The 17,579-nt window shown below is 45.5% G+C and overlaps 1 protein-coding gene across 1 annotated transcript in view; it reads left to right on the forward strand.

Moving 5' to 3' along the window:
- LOC147706967 (cysteine-rich venom protein-like) overlaps nucleotides 1-17,579 on the forward strand; it is a 257,680-nt gene that overhangs the window by 110,403 nt on the left and 129,698 nt on the right. The window contains exon 4 of the mRNA XM_086925152.1: nucleotides 1,365-1,510. Within this exon, the coding sequence (XP_086781278.1) occupies nucleotides 1,365-1,510 (146 nt within the window). The remainder of the gene's footprint in view (nucleotides 1-1,364; nucleotides 1,511-17,579) is intronic.

Raw genomic sequence — 17,579 nt, forward strand, 5'->3', positions numbered from 1 at the left:
CTGCACCTCTGTTCCCTACGCTGGTTCTTTCTGCACTTCTCTTACTTCTTTTTGCCCCTCTCTTGGTTCTTTCTGCACAGCTTTTGCCTGTTTCTGCAACTCTCTTTCTGACCTTCTCTTGCCTCTTTCTGCATACCTTGTCCTCTTTCTGCACCTCTGTTGCTTCTTTTTGCACCTCTCTTTCTTCCTTCTGCACCTCATCTGCTTCTTTCTGTACCCCTCTAGCCTCTTTATGAACCCCTTTCCCTCTTTCTGCATCTCTCTTGTCTGTTTCTGCACATCTGTTGCTTCTTTCTGCACCTCTCTTTCTTCCTTCTACGCCTCACCTACTTCTTTCTGTACCCCTTTTGTCTTTTTCTGCACCCCTCTTGGCTCTTTCTGCATCCTTCTTCCCTCTTTCTGCATCTCTCTTGCCTCTTTCTGTACCCTGTTTCCTTTTTTCTACCTTTCTTGCCTGTTTCTGCAACTCTCTTGCCTCTTTCTGAAGTTCTCTTGTCTCTTTCTGCACATCTGTTGCTTCTTTCTGCACTTCTCTGGCCTCTTTCTGAAACCCTCTTCTCCGTTGCTGTACCTTTGTTGGTTCTTCCTGCCCTGCTCTTCCTTCTTGCTTCACCTCTCTTGCAAATTTCTGCACTCCTCTTACCTCTTTCTGTACCCCGCTTTCCTCCTTCGACACCGCTATTGGTTCTTTCTGCACTGCTCTTGCTTCTTTCTGCACCGCTTTTGCCTGTTTCTGCAACTCTCTTGCCTCTTTCTGCACTGTATGGTACTTACTCTCTGCTATTTTGTCAGCGATCTAGTAAATAGTTAAATTTCTTTGCTATTTGCATGACGGTAAGCAAACAGTACATATTCTCTGCTATCTATTCAGACCCCAGGAAAATAGTGTAGTATCTCAGCTGCTTGCATGGTCACTGCTGAAATAGTCCATGATTTCCACTATTTTAGTTGACAACCTGATAAATAGATCTCTTTGTTGTTTGAACAGTCCATAGCCAAGTAGTGCATAATCACTGCTATCTAGAAAGCAGCCCAAATTTACATGATCTCTGCTATCTAGTTGGTGGCAGTGTTAATAGTGAACTTCCTTTGCTATTTGAACAGCAACTTGCCAAAATATACATAATCACTTTATAGTCAATAGCTGGGTGAATAATGAAGTTTCCCTTTTGTTTGCAAAGCCAATGGCCAAATAGTACATAATCAATCAAATAATGCATAATTCCTGCACTTTAGCCAGCAGCATGTAAATAGCAGCAGAAATTCACTATTTAACCAGCGGGCGAATAAATAGCCATTACATTTCTAATAACATGTCATGCTTTTTGAAATAACAAAACATATTCATATATATTTTCTTTCAGCTTGGAGCTGTGGTGAGAATCTGTTTATGGCAAGTTACTGTGCAAACTGGACAGAAGCGATTCAGGAATGGTTTGACGAGGAGCAGAACTACACTTATGGAATAGGCCCAGCTCACGAGCATGCAATGATAGGGCATTTTACCCAGGTAAATGTTAATTGTTTGAATGTTTTTAGGTTTTGCCTGCACATCACTTGTTATGCTTGTGGAATATATTGTATTTATTATAAATCTTAAAAAGGGCTTACATCCTGTCCTTACTTTTCATTAGTTTGTGTGCTTTCCACATACTTTCCCTCTGTTTCAGTTGGTTGCAGCATACCATTTCCTGTTGTTCTTCTGTGTTCTTCTTATCAGTGTTGCATGGCAGAAGCACTCCTTTCTTAATCCGCTTGTAACTTCTTTGTTACTTTAATTACGAGCGAGCATGCCACCTGCGCCCCCACCCTCCTCACACTCCCTGCATTTAACATTTCCTGTAACATTGTTACTAATTGCGATGGCCATCTTTGTTTTACTTTGACTTTAAGCACTCAATATGAGTGCATCTGCAGGTGTCTTCTCTCGTCCCTGGTGCTTTATGCCATCACCCACCACCATTGATTTTAACGCCCTACCCTCCTGCTTTTAACCCACCCCTTTTTCCTCCCTGCTCTTTCCATGAAGTGTGCATACATAAAGAGACATATGCTGGTTTAAGATGGTTGTGAAGGGAAACAAGAGACGAGAAAGAAATGCCAGTCCTCATCCAGTCCCTTAACTATATCATTTTCAGGCAAAGAAGTGCTTTGTAATTGGAATCCAACTGTCAAGTAGGATGACATTGCTCACTTGAACAAGGGCTTGCCTCATAATTTAGATAGAATGGGGCACGAGAAAGTCACTGCTGTATTATCTTTAAAAGTTTGAGCAGACTACCACCTTCCTCTCCCCTTCGTTCCTCTTTCTACTGCATGCCTCTTTCCATGAACCTGCAGGCTGGGTGAACAGTCATAATATCGAGAGAAAAAAATATCAAATTGACAGAATATTGAGTTTTTTCATATAGAATGGACAGAATATCGAATTGCAAAAATATAGTGGTGCAGAATATAGAAATTCAGGTAAGAAATATCGATTTTCATAATATCAAAGTTAGTTATATCGACAGTCATAAAATAGTTGTTAAAAATATTGAGTTTTTTTATCGTGTTTTAAGTGTTAGTATATGTGTTCAAAGTATGTATGTATGTATATGTATGTATAAACCGTTTTGTAACGCGCTCCGTTACTTGGGAGTATCCTGGCGCGAATGGGAAAGGCAGAGAAAAGAGCCGCAAGAAAACAACTCAGGTTACACTTCTGAACAGATGAGTTTTCAGGTTCTTCTTAAATTGAGCCACAGATTGCATGGAGCGCAAATGGAGAGGGAGACCGTTCCAGGCCCGAGCCACGACCACGGCAATCGACTGACCGCCGAGTCTGGCTCGCTTAAAACGGGGAAGGGACAAAAAAAACAGAGTAGATGATCTGAGGGTGCGGGCGGGGGCGTAGAAAGCAAATCTGTTTCTCAAATATGAAGGACCTTAGTCATGGATTGCTCTAAACGCGAGCACCAGGGATTTAAACAGAATGCGCTGTGATACGGGGAACCAGTGAAGAGTGCGCAAGTCAGAACGCACACTCTTCCATCTTGGGACATTGAATAAGAAACGGACAGCAGCATTCTGGATAATCTGCAGACGTTTAACCAGGTAAGCCGGAATGCCACTGAACAGTGCATTCGCGTAGTCCAAAGTATGTATTACTTTTGTAATATATGTTTGAATTTTTTAAAGTAATTAATTTTATGTTATTTAATTTTTTTGTGATTTAATTCCGTAGTGGGTTGTGGGTTTATAGGGGAATTGGGTAGGAAGCAATTTAATTGTTATTAAGTAATTATGTATTTTTATTTATTGGTGTTGATAATTCATTTATTGTTAATTAATTATTAATTGGCAGTACATGTGTATTAATTGGTAATTCATTTTTGTTAAGTGTTATGCATTTTTATTAATTGATAGTTATATTTATTGTATTCATTAATTATTCGGAGCGAGTAGTGGGTTTATAGGGGAAGCTTCTGCTTTCCAGCAGTCGTGAGGGAAACGGCTTTTCGCTCACCGCCGTGAGGGGAACGGCACTCCACCTTGGGTCCTCCATGCCGTGAGGGCAACGGCTCCATTCATATTTCTCCAGCCCCTTCCTGAGCAGTGGAGACTACATCTCCCAGCTGCCCCGGGGTCCGGTGCACAGGTGACGCCAGTGTAACGCCCGGAGGCGCTTTAAGCTGAAGGAGCGCCGAACGCGCTCGGGGCACTCAGCTTCTGCTTTCCAGCAGCCGTGAGGGAAACGGATTTTCGCCCACCGCCGTGAGGTGAACGGCACTCCACCTTGGGTCCTCCACGCCATGAGGGCAACGGCTCCATTGACATCTCGCCGGCCCCTTCCTGAGCAGTGGAGACTACATCTCCAGCTGCCCCGGGGTCCGGTGCACAGGTGATGCCAGTATCGCGCCCGGAGGCGCTTTAAGTTAAAGGAACGCCGGACGCGCTCCGGGCACTCAGCTTCTGCTTTCCAGCAGTCGTGAGGGAAACAGCTTTTTGCTCACCGCCGTGAGGGGAACGGCACTCCACCTTGGGTCCTCCACGCCGTGAGGGCAACGGCTCCATTGACATCTCTCCGGCCCATTCCTGAGCAGCGGAGACTACATCTCCCAGCTGCCCCGGGGTCCGGTGCACAGGTGACGCCAGTGTCGCGCCCGGAGGCGCTTTAAGTTGAAGGAGTGCCGAACGCGCTCGGGGCACTCAGCTTCTGCTTTCCAGCAGCCGTGAGGGAAATGGCTTTTCGCCAACCGCCGTGAGGTGAACGGCACTCCACCTTGGGTCCTCCACGCCCTGAGGGCAACGGCTTCATTGACATCTCGCCGGCCCCTTCCTGAGCAGTGGAGACTACATCTCCCAGCTGCCCCAGGGTCCGGTGCACAGGTGATGCCAGTATCGTGCCCGGAGGCGCTTTAAGTTGAAGGAGCGCCGGACGCGCTCGGGGCACTCAGCTTCTGCTTTCCAGCAGCCGTGAGGGAAATGGCTTTTCGCTCACCCCCATGAGGGGAACGGCACTTCACCTTGGGTCCTCCACGCCGTGAGGGCAACGGCTCCATTGACATCTCGCCGGCCCCTTCCTGAGCAGCGGAGACTACATCTCCCAGCTGCCCCGGGGTCCGGTGCACAGGTGACGCCAGTATTGCGCCCAGAGGCGCTTTAAGTTGAAGGAAGGCCTCCCGTCCTGCGGGACGCGCGCGGGCAGTGCCGGGAGAAGCCTGGGACAAGGACGGGGCCATCTGTGGCCATCGGGGGCCAGAGGAGGCTGGGCTGGGCCACTCCCCTTGGTCCATCGAATAGGTACTTTATGAACTGACTAGTAGCAGTTTGCCAAAGAATACCCACCTCTGCAGACTTTGGACATTGTAAGACAAGGGCGGAGAAGACTGTATACTACCTATTAAGGGCTTGATTCAATCTAATATTTGAATAGTGGTGGGGCTTCCTTGTTGTTGTTACTCTATTGTTGACAGTGTATTAAGACAACTGTGAGGAAGAACATAGTGCAGTCTACTGCACAATGAGCATGGCCACCAAACGAAAAACCCGCTCTACCAAGAGTAAACCCTGCACTCCAATTATACCCCTAAATTACGCCCAATCCCCATCAACACAGCAGGTCAAATTGCAACTCCAACGGCAATTGACTTAATGCTGAGGAAGGTCATAAGCGTAGTTAATGGGGAGATTGAGCGCACGGAGAGGAGCTTATCCATGACACCTACAACCGTGTCCCCTACACCCACACAAGTTTTAGACCCAAACTCATGTGAAACTTCACTCAATGGTAGTCAGGATAAATCTTCAGAATCTATCCCATGTGCCCAACTGGAAATAGATGAGGGCGGCCAATCAGACAGGGTTGGAAAGAGTATTGCCCAAAGTAGAGGGAAAAAAAAGAACCCCAAAAATTCACGCACTAGGAAACAGAAACAAACCAGAAAAGACAGTAGGGCAAAAGAGATAGAGGATGAGGATGAGGTAGAGATAATAGAAGCCCCATGTCCCATAACACCTCCAGGGTGGTTGGATCCTGTAATTGCAGAACTCCAAAAACATCTTGAGGCTTTTATAGTGAGCCAAATAAAACCACTAGTGAGTAAACTAGACAAGATAGTAAATGAACTCCACAAACAGGGCAAGATAAGGGAGGCCTTAAATACTAGCTCAACTGGAACCTCCACTGCAGTAGGGTCGTCTTCATCCAGGCAACCCCCACCTAAGAATAACTGCGTGAGCAACGAGCAATGTACCATTGTACAAGTTCACGCAATGCCCAAAGCCCCAGCTCAGTTGGGGGAAACAAGCACACAAAAAGGTGGGAATAAGGACAGAGTCAATACCTTGGGACATACAATTGTGACACAAAACCAAATAGGGAACCAAATAGGGAATCCCGTATCTCACAATCTGGCAGATATTACCAAACAGGCCATGAGCAAAATGATAAAATGCAGTCCCCGCTACCATGTATAAATTTACCCCCCGAAGCAAGTCCATATGTGGTTGTTTTCACCGGAGTACCAGAATTAAGGATGGGTCAGAAGGAGTCACATATGGAACTTAAAAGTAAGATTGTTCATTGGTTGAATATCCATAGGCCACTGCAAGTGAAGGAATCTGGAGAAATCCTACATGTGAGAAGGGCAAATTGGATTGGTAGCAGGAGGAAAAACATTGAAGGGAATTGCATTATAGTAAATTTTAGTAATCCAAACCTAGTCTAGTACATATTGGGTAACCACAACAGGAATGCCACAAGTACTTTACAATCTATGCCACTAGGGTATTTCTATCCCAGAAAATGTGACATCTTCCCTCCAAATCAGGCTCAGGGTAGGAAGGGCAGAGTAACAGATGGGCACTGGGCAAGGAATCATGAATATCGTGGTTTCCCCATAGTAAATCAGGGAAGTGCTCAGTGGTCAAATAGATTCAGGCCTTTGCAGTCCCTGGATGAGAACGAATGACTATCCCATTCAAGGCACAGTCATGATGGGATGGTCAGTCAGTTGCCCAGTGATTGTATCGAACAAGGGGGTCAGGGAATACAACATGTGAAAGGGCCTCCAACCCCATTACTAATTCAGGAAGGGGGTGAACAGGGGGTCAGGCATATGAAGAATGACGAACTTAGGTTAAACATGCAGGGCAGTAAGGTAGTAAAGGTGACAGGAGGAAAGATGAACATTTTGTCCTGGAATGTTGCAGGTTTAGCTGGAAAATTTGAAAACATTGAGTGGAGAAAGCACATATGTGGTTTTCACATTCTAGCCTTTCAAGAAACGTGGTACAAAAGCGGGTGGTGATGGACGGAGCATCTGAATCAATCAAACACTCACACCCAGTCAAAAGAACTGGGTTTAATCCATCACCGTTCTTTAGCCCACTCTGTCATCCCAGTTCAGACATGGCTATATGCAAATCAGTCTGACCCTGTGCCTCATGGGATCAGTCCAGCCTGAACTGCCAAGCCATGTCTTCCCTGGACCTGAAACAAGCTTCTGAGGACCGATTTCTGGCATTCCAGCCATCTTCAGCCCGGCTTGCTTGAATCCAGTTGCAAAGTGAGCAAGGGACTCACGTCTGAGCATACCCTGCCACACTTATGGCGGCCAAAAGCGGTACAAAAGGGGGTGGTGATGGACGAAGCATCTGAATCAATCAAACACTCACACCCAGTCAAAAGTATATTAATGAGCTTGAGAAAACCCTTAGTGCAATGGAAGTAGACAGTCCCAAAGTAGGAACGCGTCAAATCCCGGTACGGTTGTAAGCGGATGACGCAGTCCTGCTTGCACGTACGGCCCGAAGTCTTCCATACCTTGTGGATGGATTTGTTAAGTTCTTGGAAAATCTGGATCTATCAGTGAACCTAAGCAAGTCCTTCGTCATGGTGGCAGGTAAAAAACCTTCCAAGAAATTTGTGTTTAGAATAGGGAATCACATATTGGAGACTGTAAGCACTTTTCCCTACCTGGGCGTTTTGTTTGATGGTGAGATTCAATTTGGCTCCCTAATTGAGGAACACTGCACAAAGTTGGTTTCCGCAAACAGCGCCATTTTAAATTTTGCACGTAGGCAAAGGCTATATATGGTGCCGAGGTTTGGGGTTTCAGGGACTCTAAAAAATTACAGCTGGAGGAAGATATATTTCTCCGGAGAATCCTAAAGATCTCTCAGGCCATTCCAGCTGAGATTGCCCATAGGGAACTTGGTACCCCATACATCACAGATTTGATAAAGATGAGGCCAGTTATGGCATGGCTCAGAATCTGGTTTAATCCCGAGGTGGGATTGAGTAGGGAAATTGTCGCAGATTGTCTGCAAAGGGATAAGGGCTACATATTCCATGGCTAAATTTTGTCAAAAACACACTAGAGTCCATTGGCCAGCAAACTCTTTTCAGTAATCCCTCCACGATTGCTAACAATTGTAAACCATTAGTCAGGAAACTGCTGCTGGAAAATTATAACATGATCAGAGTAGGCATTGAGTCATCAAAGAGTTCAGTAGTGGCCCATTCTTTAATTAACAACGGGGAGGGTATGGAACGCTACTTATGGCTGATTCATAATCAGCAGGATAGGTTCTTAATGTGCCATTTTAGGCTCAATTTGTTTACATAATATATTATCTTAGCCCTCTGGTTTTACTGTAACGATTGAGCAGAAGGGTGCCTGCGGCTGCGACAATAGGTCTCCGCAGGACACCCTTCATTTTGTACTCCTTTGTTCGTTTTATCAGACCCCTAGGCATAGTTTCCTAGTTGACATTTTAAGAGAGGAAAAATTGCATCATGCTAAAGCTGCATTACTGTTTTCACAAAGAGCAAATGATACTTGCACTTTATGTTCTGTGATAAGCTTTTTAAAAATCGCTGTCAGGCTACGAAACACACGGGATTAAGCTATGATGTACATAAAATCTGTATTCTCTCTATATGAATTTTATTAGCTATGTATCTGTTTTTAAATTTACATATAGTTCAGTATTCTCTCTATATGAATTTTATTAGCTATGTATCTGTCTTGAAATTTACATATAGTTCAGTATTGTAATGTAAATGAATTTTTATAAACTTGTATTTTTATGATGGTTTTTATCAATGAAATAAAGATTTACTTACTACTTACTGGGTGGAAGTAATTTAATTGTAATTTATTAATTATTGCAATTTTTTTGTGTGTTGATAATTAATTTACTGTTCAATATTTATTAATTGGTTAAAAAAATGATTACCTATTAATTTTTAGTATTGAAAAATAATGTGTTGTTAATTATTAATATAAGGTAATGCATTTTTAATAAATAATACTTATTGGTATTTATAATTAATTCATTATTAAATGTTTTGTAATTGGTAATTAATTGTAATTAATGTTTTATTGGTATTGATCATTAACTTATATGTATTCAAATATTAAATCATAACTTTCCCTACTGTTATGGAATAGTAATTTTTACCCCTACGCTAACCAACACTTTCCTTACTGTTGCACTCACTAGATTGGCAATAGTAATTTTAACCCCTACGCTATCCAACACTTTCCCTACTGTTGCACTCCCTGGAGTGGGAATAGTAATTGTTACACCTATGCTATCCAACACTTTTCGTACTGTTGCACTCACTGGAGTGGGAATATACATTTTAACCCCTACACTGTCCAAAGCTTTCTCTAATGTTGCACTCACTGGAGTTGCAATAGTAATTTTTAACCTCTCGCTATCCAACACTTTCCCTAATGTTGCACACACTGGAATGGAAATAGTTATTTTTACCCTCCTGCTATCTAACGCTTTCCCTACTGATGCACTCACTGGAGTGGGAATATTAATTTTTACCCTACAGCTATCCAATGCTTTCCCAACTGATGCTCTCACTGGAGTGGTAACAGTAATTTTAACCCCTACGCTATCCAACACTTTCCCTACTGTTGCACTCACTGGAGTGGAAATAGTAATTTTTACCCCTACGCTATCCAACACTCTCCCAATTGTTGCACTCACTGGAGTAGGAATAGTAATTTTTACCCCTACGCTATCCAACACTTCCCTACTGTTGCACTCACTGGAGTGGGAATAGTACATTTTACCCTCCCGCTATCCTACACCATAATTATTTAATATTTTTTAATATTATTAAGTTAATATATATGTATTAAAAAATATCAATGAATGTTTATTTTATTTTTTCAATTAGGCGGCCGGTGGGAGAGGCTCTTCTACCTTCGCTTTTCTTTTTTACCATTGTTACTCTTTGCTACGGCGCTTTTAAATACAAAATACTTCTAAAACTGCTTTTAATTTGTAAAACTTCATTGAAGGGCACAGTACAGGCTGTTACTTACCGGTAGTGGTAGTGCTCTATCCTTCTGCCTTACCGTCCTGGTCCGACGCGGCAGTTGGTGCCGTCGCACGGAGGGGGGAAAGGCTTGAGCTACACTTCCGGTTTCACTGAGGGGCAGGTCAGCGCTCTAGTCTTAGCAGGAGGGAGGGCCATAAAAAGAACATGACCCAGCTGACGTGCAGCGGACGTGCCAGAAGCAATCCCGTCTGCGCTCGTCCTCGCCAGACCGTCGCCAGGAGCCAGGGACGCTGGACAATTGCCCGTCCATTGTAGCCCCCCTAAATATAAATGTTACACACAAGACAGCAACTCCTAACTAAGTGTGGGAGGGTGTACTCAGACGTGAGTCCCTAGCTCATTGCACCATCAGGATTCAAGCAAGCCGGGCCGACGACGGCTGAAATGCCAGAAACCGGTCCCCGGAAGCTTGTCTCCTTCCCAGTATAAGAATTGGCTTGGTAGTTTGGTTTGCCCTGTTCCCATCATGCACTGGGACAGGAACAGACTAATTTGCATGTAGCCAGGTTCTGAGCTGGGATGGTGCAGTGAGCTAAAAAACGGTGATGGATCACGCCCTGATCTCTTGACTGGGTAGGAGTATTCTGCATCATTCAGAAACTCTGTCCATCACCTTTTCCAAAATTGATTTTATCCACACTTAGGGGCTGATTAGGATGGCGGACGGACTTTCGTCCGTCCGCCACCCCTGAGTAGGAGGGACCGTCCGCATGGGCAGCGGCGGTCCCTCCATGGCAATTAGGATGTGACCGCCACCCTGGCGGTCACATCCTGTATGTTTTACATTGCGGCGGGTGCTGCTTGAAGCAGCACCCGCCGCAATGTAAAAAATTAAAGCAGTGCATTTGCATGCACAAAGAGGCAGGCACCGTGCGGTGCATGCCGCTTCGTGCACGCAAAGGCAGGGGGGTACCATAGGTACCTCCCATGTGCACCCCCCATGCAACCTTCACCCAGGGGGCCGGCAACGGGCTCCCAAAGTGAATGTCCGTATGCTTTTCCACGGCGGAAAAGCCGCTGCGGAAAAGCATTACTTTCCCTACATCCTAATATGGCTGGCGGTGTCTGAGAGACACCGCCAGCCATGTTAGTGCTTTTCCGCCGTGGTCGCCTTCCGACCGCGGCGGAAAAGCGGAGGACAGATTGTGAGACCCACCAGCAATCCTAATTTGGCGGTGGGTCTTTCAAGCCTCCTCGGCGGATTTCCCGCATCCTCCGGGCCGGTGGTGGCTTCCACCGGCCCGGAGTATGCGGGAAATCTGCCATCATAATGACCCCCTAAGTGTGGGAGGGTATACTCAGACGTGAGTCCCTATCTCATTGCACCATCAGGATTCAAGCAAGCCGGGCCGACGACGGCTGAAATGCCAGAAACCGGTCCCCGTAAGCTTGTCTCCTTCCCAGTATAAGAATTGGCTTGGTAGTTTGGTTTGCCCTGTTCCCATCATGCACTGAGACAGGAACATACTAATTTGCATGTAGCCAGGTTCTGAGCTGGGATGGTGCAGTGAGCTAAAAAACGGTGATGGATCAAGCCCTGATCTCTTGACTGGGTAGGAGTATTCTGCATCATTCAGAAACTCTGTCCATCACCTTTTCCAAAATAGATTTTATCCGCACTAAGTGTGGGAGGGTATACTGAGACGTGAGTCCCTAGCTCATTGCACCATCAGGATTCAAGCAAGCCGGGCTGACGACGGCTGAAATGCCAGAAACCGGTCCCCGGAAGCTTGTCTCCTTCCCAGTATAAGAATTGGCTTGGTAGTTTGGTTTGCCCTGTTCCCATCATGCACTGGGACAGGAACAGACTAATTTGCATGTAGCCAGGTTTTGAGCTGGGATGGTGCAGTGAGCTAAAAAACAGTGATGGATCAAGCCCTGACCTCTTGACTGGGTAGGAGTTTTCTGCATCATTCAGAAACTCTGTCCATCACCTTTTCCAAAATTGATTTTATCCACACTAAGTGTGGGAGGGTATACTCAGACGTGAGTCCCTAGCTCATTGCACCATCAGGATTCAAGCAAGCCGGGCCGACGACGGCTGAAATGCCAGAAACCGGTCCCCCGAAGCTTGTCTCCTTCCCAGTATAAGAATTGGCTTGGTAGTTTGGTTTGCCCTGTTCCCAACATGCACTGGTACAGGAACGGACTAATTTGCATGTAGCCAGGTTCTGAGCTGGGATGGTGCAGTGAGCTAAAAAACGGTAATGGATAAAGCCCTGATCTCTTGACTGGGTAGGAGTATTCTGCATCAATCAGAAACTCTGTCCATCACCTTTTCCAAAATTGATTTTATCCACACTAAGTGTGGGAGGGTATACTCAGGCGTGAGTCCCTAGCTCATTGCACCATCAGGATTCAAGCAAGCCGGGCCGACGACGGCTGAAATGCCAGAAACCGGTCCCCGGAAGCTTGTCTCCTTCCAAATATAAGAATTGGCTTGGTAGTTTGGTTTGCCCTGTTCCCATCATGCACTGGGACAGGAACAGACTAATTTGCATGTAGCCAGATTCTGAGCTGGGATGGTGCAGTGAGCTAAAAATCTGTGATGGATCAAGCCCTGATCTCTTGACTGGGTAGGAGTATTCTGCATCATTCAGACACTCTGTCCATCACATTTCCAAAATTGTTTTTATCCACACTAAGTGTGGGAGGGTATACTCAGACGTGAGTCCCTAGCTCATTCAACCATCAGGATTCAAGCAAGCCGGGCCGACGACGACTGAAATGCCAGAAACCGGTCCCCGGAAGCTTGTCTCCTTCCCAGTATAAGAATTGGCTTGGTAGTTTGGTTTGCCCTGTTCCCATCATGCACTGGGACAGGAACAGACTAATTTGCATGTAGCCAGGTTCTGAGCTGGGATGGTGCAGTGAGCTAAAAATCTGTGATGGATCAAGCCCTGATCTCTTGACTGGGTAGGAGTATTCTGCATCATTCAGACACTCTGTCCATCACCTTTTCCAAAATTGATTTTATCCACACTAAGTGTGGGAGGGTATACTCAGACGTGAGTCCCATGCTCATTGCACCATCAGGATTCAAGCAAGCCGGGCCGACGACGACTGAAATGCCAGAAACCGGTCCCCGGAAGCTTGTCTCCTTCCCAGTATAAGAATTGGCTTGGTAGTTTGGTTCGCCCTGTTCCCATCATGCACTGGGACAGGAACAGACTAATTTGCATGTAGCCAGGTTCTGAGCTGGGATGGTGCAGTGAGCTAAAAAACAGTGATGGATCAAGCCCTGATCTCTTGACTGGGTAGGAGTATTCTGCATCATTCAGAAACTCTGTCCATCACCTTTTCCAAAATTGATTAAAAAAGCAACTCCTAAAACTCCAGATGGATTCCTCTCATGCATGCCGGAAAGATATCTTGCCCTATGTAGAAGGCCTTTTTCATGCCGGGTTTGTCAATTTCAGGCTGAGCTCTCACTAGAAGAGCTAGACTCGGTCAACCCTGTTGAACCAATTCTTCCCACACGGAAAGGATGGACAAATCTTTTGTGCAACATCAGTTTGTTGCCTTAACATGCAATTGAGGTGTGGGATTTGTTGTCATCAGTTCATCCTGATCTGAGTTTCTGTACACAGACCTGGCTGAAACCACACTGTGTTCCCGCTATATCTTTAGGACTCCCAGAGGGATATAAGATGATTAGACTGGATAGAACCAAAAAAATGGGGGGAGGAATTGCAATTGTGTATAATGAAAGAATTAAGATTTCCATACTGGATCAATGTGAGGATACTAATATGGAGATATTGATCTTCAGAATTGAATCCTCCTTGCAAACTATCTGGAAAGGGGCTTTAGTCTATTGACCCCCGGGACCCATTGCTTATTTCTATTTGAAATTGGTTGAATTATTAGCTCCATATGTGAACACATGTAAACACGTGTAAAAACTTTCTCCTTTTAGGTGATTTTAATGTTCACAGTGAATGTCGCACCAATTCCGATGCACAAATATTTTTAAATGATCTTCCCCTGCTGGGTTTGGTTAAGATTAATGAAGGCCCAACTCATGTAGCGGGGCATACCCTAGATATTATCTTTTCACATTCATCCTTGATTCAGTGTGTCCCCCGCAACAACTCACTTGGTCAGATCATTCGGTGATAGAGTTTTCTGTTCAGGACCTCGTGAACTTAGTAAAATCCAAACCTCCAATACGTTCCCTCCATAGGCAGTGGAAGAAGGTCACAGAGGAAAGCTTTCCAACAAGATTTCAGGGATCTCAGATTCGAACATCTGATTACATCGAAGATGCCCTGTTTAGACACAATTTAGCAGTTCTTACAGCTATTGATAGTATTGCACCATTAAAGGCTACCCCGAGTCCCTCCAACAGACCACAGGCAGTTTGGTTCTCCACCCAACTACGAGCCCAAAAACAATGCAGGAAATTAGAGATAACTTGGCGTCTCTCCCCTAATGACACAGACAAAGAGCAGTTTCAATTGGCTCTATCCGGCCATCACAGAAATATAAAAGTTTCACGAAAATCGTACATTACCACCCAGCTAGCGGAGGCTGGCAACTCTTCTAAGACCATCTACCAAATCTTGAACTCTTTTATTAATCCGGTAGCCTGTGAAAGTGTAGAGGCTTCATCACAATCTTTATGTGACGATACTGCTCTCTACTTTATACAAAAAATAGAACTGATTTATGGAAAAATTATTAGACCAGGAGGTATGATGCAGATCCAGGAGGGCACCAACCAGCCTAATTCCATGGAACCTCAGCTATTGGAGAACTTTCCAGTAATCTCGCTGAATGAGGTTGAATTATCTATACTACTATTATAAAGAGAGAACACACACCTTTGAGCCAGGTAAACTCGGGAACCACAGCGCCAATCCACACACCCGATACATTGTAGAAATTGTCAGGGTGTACAGATGGACATAGGCGATAAAAAAAAATATATATGTAAATTTAAAAATATAACTTTTTAAAAATGTAGTGCCCTGAAAGTAGCGCCGCCGCGACGCTGTGCTGGCCGGGACGTAGCGCTGGCCGCGACGTGCATGATGACGAGCGGCGGAGAAGTGAGGAGCGCGGGGAGAAGTGGCAGCTCAGGTGCGTCATGACGAGCGGCGGACAGGGAGCTGCGGTAAAGTAAGGAGCGCGGGAAGGAAGCGGCAGCTCAGGTAAGGTAAATGCACATTGGAGTCAGGACGGGAGGGAGTCAGGGCAGGAGGGAGTCAGGGCGGGAAGGAGCGTGAGGGAGTCGGGCGGGAAGGAGTGGGAGGGGCGGGAGGGAGTCGGGCGGGAGGGGGTCGGAGTGGGTGTGCATTGAGGGACGGGCGGGAGGAATCGGGGTGGGAGGGAGTGGAGGAGGGAGGGGGTCGGGAGCGGGTGTGCACTGAGGGATGGGCACGCAAGCATCAAATGCTGCCCCCAGCCCCTTTCTGCCCCAGGCAACGCTGGGGCGGGCTGCTAGTTGATTAATAAAATCAAGTCTTGCTCCCCCACTGATCACATTCCTGCTAGGATTCTTCCCTCCCTGGCCAAGAGTCTGACCTACTCCATGCAATCCCTCGTTAATCTCTCCCTTGGAAAGGGACACGTACCTCTGGAGTTAAAAGTTGCCCAGGTTAGGCCTATTCGGAAGAATGCTAAACTTCCCTGGATGTATTTTTCCAACCTCCGCCCTATCTCACTCCTCACGTTTACAAGCAAACGAATAGAAAAGCATGTGAACAACCACCTCTCCAATTTTGTCGAACGCACGGGTTGTTTAGATTCTTCCCAGTCCCGTTTTAGGCCCAAATATAGCACTGAATCAGCTCTTCTAGCAGTCACGAATAACATCAGGGTGACCCTAGATAAGGGCCACTCTATGATTCTGGTGCTGTTGGACCTATCCAAGGCGTTCGGCACAATTTCGCACAACATCTTGATTAACAGATTGGAAGAGGTTGGGTTGAGAAAAACAGCTTTGCCATGGGTAAAGAGTTTTCTATCCGATCGTTTTCAGATCGTTAACCTGGGACCGTATGAATCAGCCCCTGCTGGGTTGTCCAAGGGACTTCCACAGGGCTCATGTTTGCGCCCTACACTTTTTAATATCTATATTACTCTCTTGGCCAATCTTGTAAGAGCCCATGGGTTTATTCCCATCTCATACGCTGATGACACCCAGCTACTTTTTCCATTTAACAACTTCACTCCTGCAGTACAGGCGGCCTTCTAAAAGGGGGATAAAAGCGATATCTGACTAGATGCGAAACAACTTCCTCCAGTGTAATGTGGGGAAAATTGAAATCATGCTCTTCGGAGAGGCACCCCTTTTATGGACTCCTGAATGGTGGCCGATAGCTCTAGGCCCCCTTCCAATCCCTAAGATGTCAGTAAAAAACCTAGGGATTAGGCTGGACCAGGCACTCAGGCTGAAGGAGCATGCCACTCAACCAGCTGGGGTCTGTTTCCATACAATAGGCCTACTCCATTGAGTTTTCCCCCTACTACCAGATACCTCTCGGAAAACACTTGTCCAGGCACTTATATTAAGTCGCCTGGACTATTGCAACGGCCTGCTAGTCTCTGCCAATGAGGCTTCATTGGCAAGACTACAGGTGGTTCAGAATACGGCGGCACAATTGGTCCTGAATGTCCCCCCTAGGACTCCTCCCCGCCCTCTCTTGATAAAATTGCACTGGCTCCCTATCCGTCAAAGAGTCAAGTTCAAAATCTGTTGCATTATTCACAAGGCACTGCTTGACTCAGGACCTGCGTATCTCGCTGAGAAATTCTTGTTGTATGCTCCTTTAAGATCGCTCCGCTCAAGTATGAAATCTCTGCTTGCGGTGCCACGATTAAGAAGAGCAAGATTGGGAGGAAAGGCCTTATCCCATCTAGGCCCGCGTTACTGGAACGAACTGCCGCTGCCCTTGACGCAGTGTTTGGACCATCTTCAATTTCAAAAGCAGCTGAAGACTACCCTCTTCCTCACTTACTAACTCATTGGAGTTATTCTGCCACCCATATCTCGCTGAAGCGCAGAGATACCCCTTGGGGGTCGATTCTAGCGCTATACAAACAAACAAATAAATAAATAAATACATTACATTAAATATTTATTAATTTTAAGGTTATTGAAGTATTTTTAAGTATGTTTTACTTAATTATGTTAATTATTTTATATTAATGTTTAGACATTTAAAAAATTCAATATTTTTACAATTTATATTAATGACAACGATATTTTGAATTCGATATTTTTGTACTTACCTGTTTTGAGATAGGATTTCGATATTCTGGCATTATATATTTTGTCATCGATATTTTGCTAGGTCGATATTTCGCTCCTCGATATTCTGTTAGTGATCCCGCAGGCTGCAATCACATGCGAAGGCAGAGCAGGTGTATTTCTGTACTTCACCCCATGGCACTTTGTTCACAGCTTCCGAGGCAGACTGGGAGAGAAGAGGTTCAGGACACTTTCTTGCAGGCCCATGCTTTGGAAAGGCAGGTAAGGCTGGGGCTGGATCAGTCTGAACCTTCCAATGCCATTGCTTCAGGAGCACTTGCAGGGTATGAGAAAGTGTTGGTAATTGTGTGAATAAAGGATGTGGAGGCTGCAGCGAAGGATTAGGGACAGACAAAAATATTTTATTTTCCTGCAAACTGGTGAACCTGGAGAAAACGCTCTCACACACATGTGCAAACCTTGTTAAAAGAGTTGATAGACGCGGAACGTGCTGGTTATCCCAGTTCA

Source organism: Lissotriton vulgaris, chromosome 6 (assembly GCF_964263255.1).
Source record: "Lissotriton vulgaris chromosome 6, aLisVul1.2, whole genome shotgun sequence".
Classification (NCBI taxonomy): domain Eukaryota; kingdom Metazoa; phylum Chordata; class Amphibia; order Caudata; family Salamandridae; genus Lissotriton; species Lissotriton vulgaris.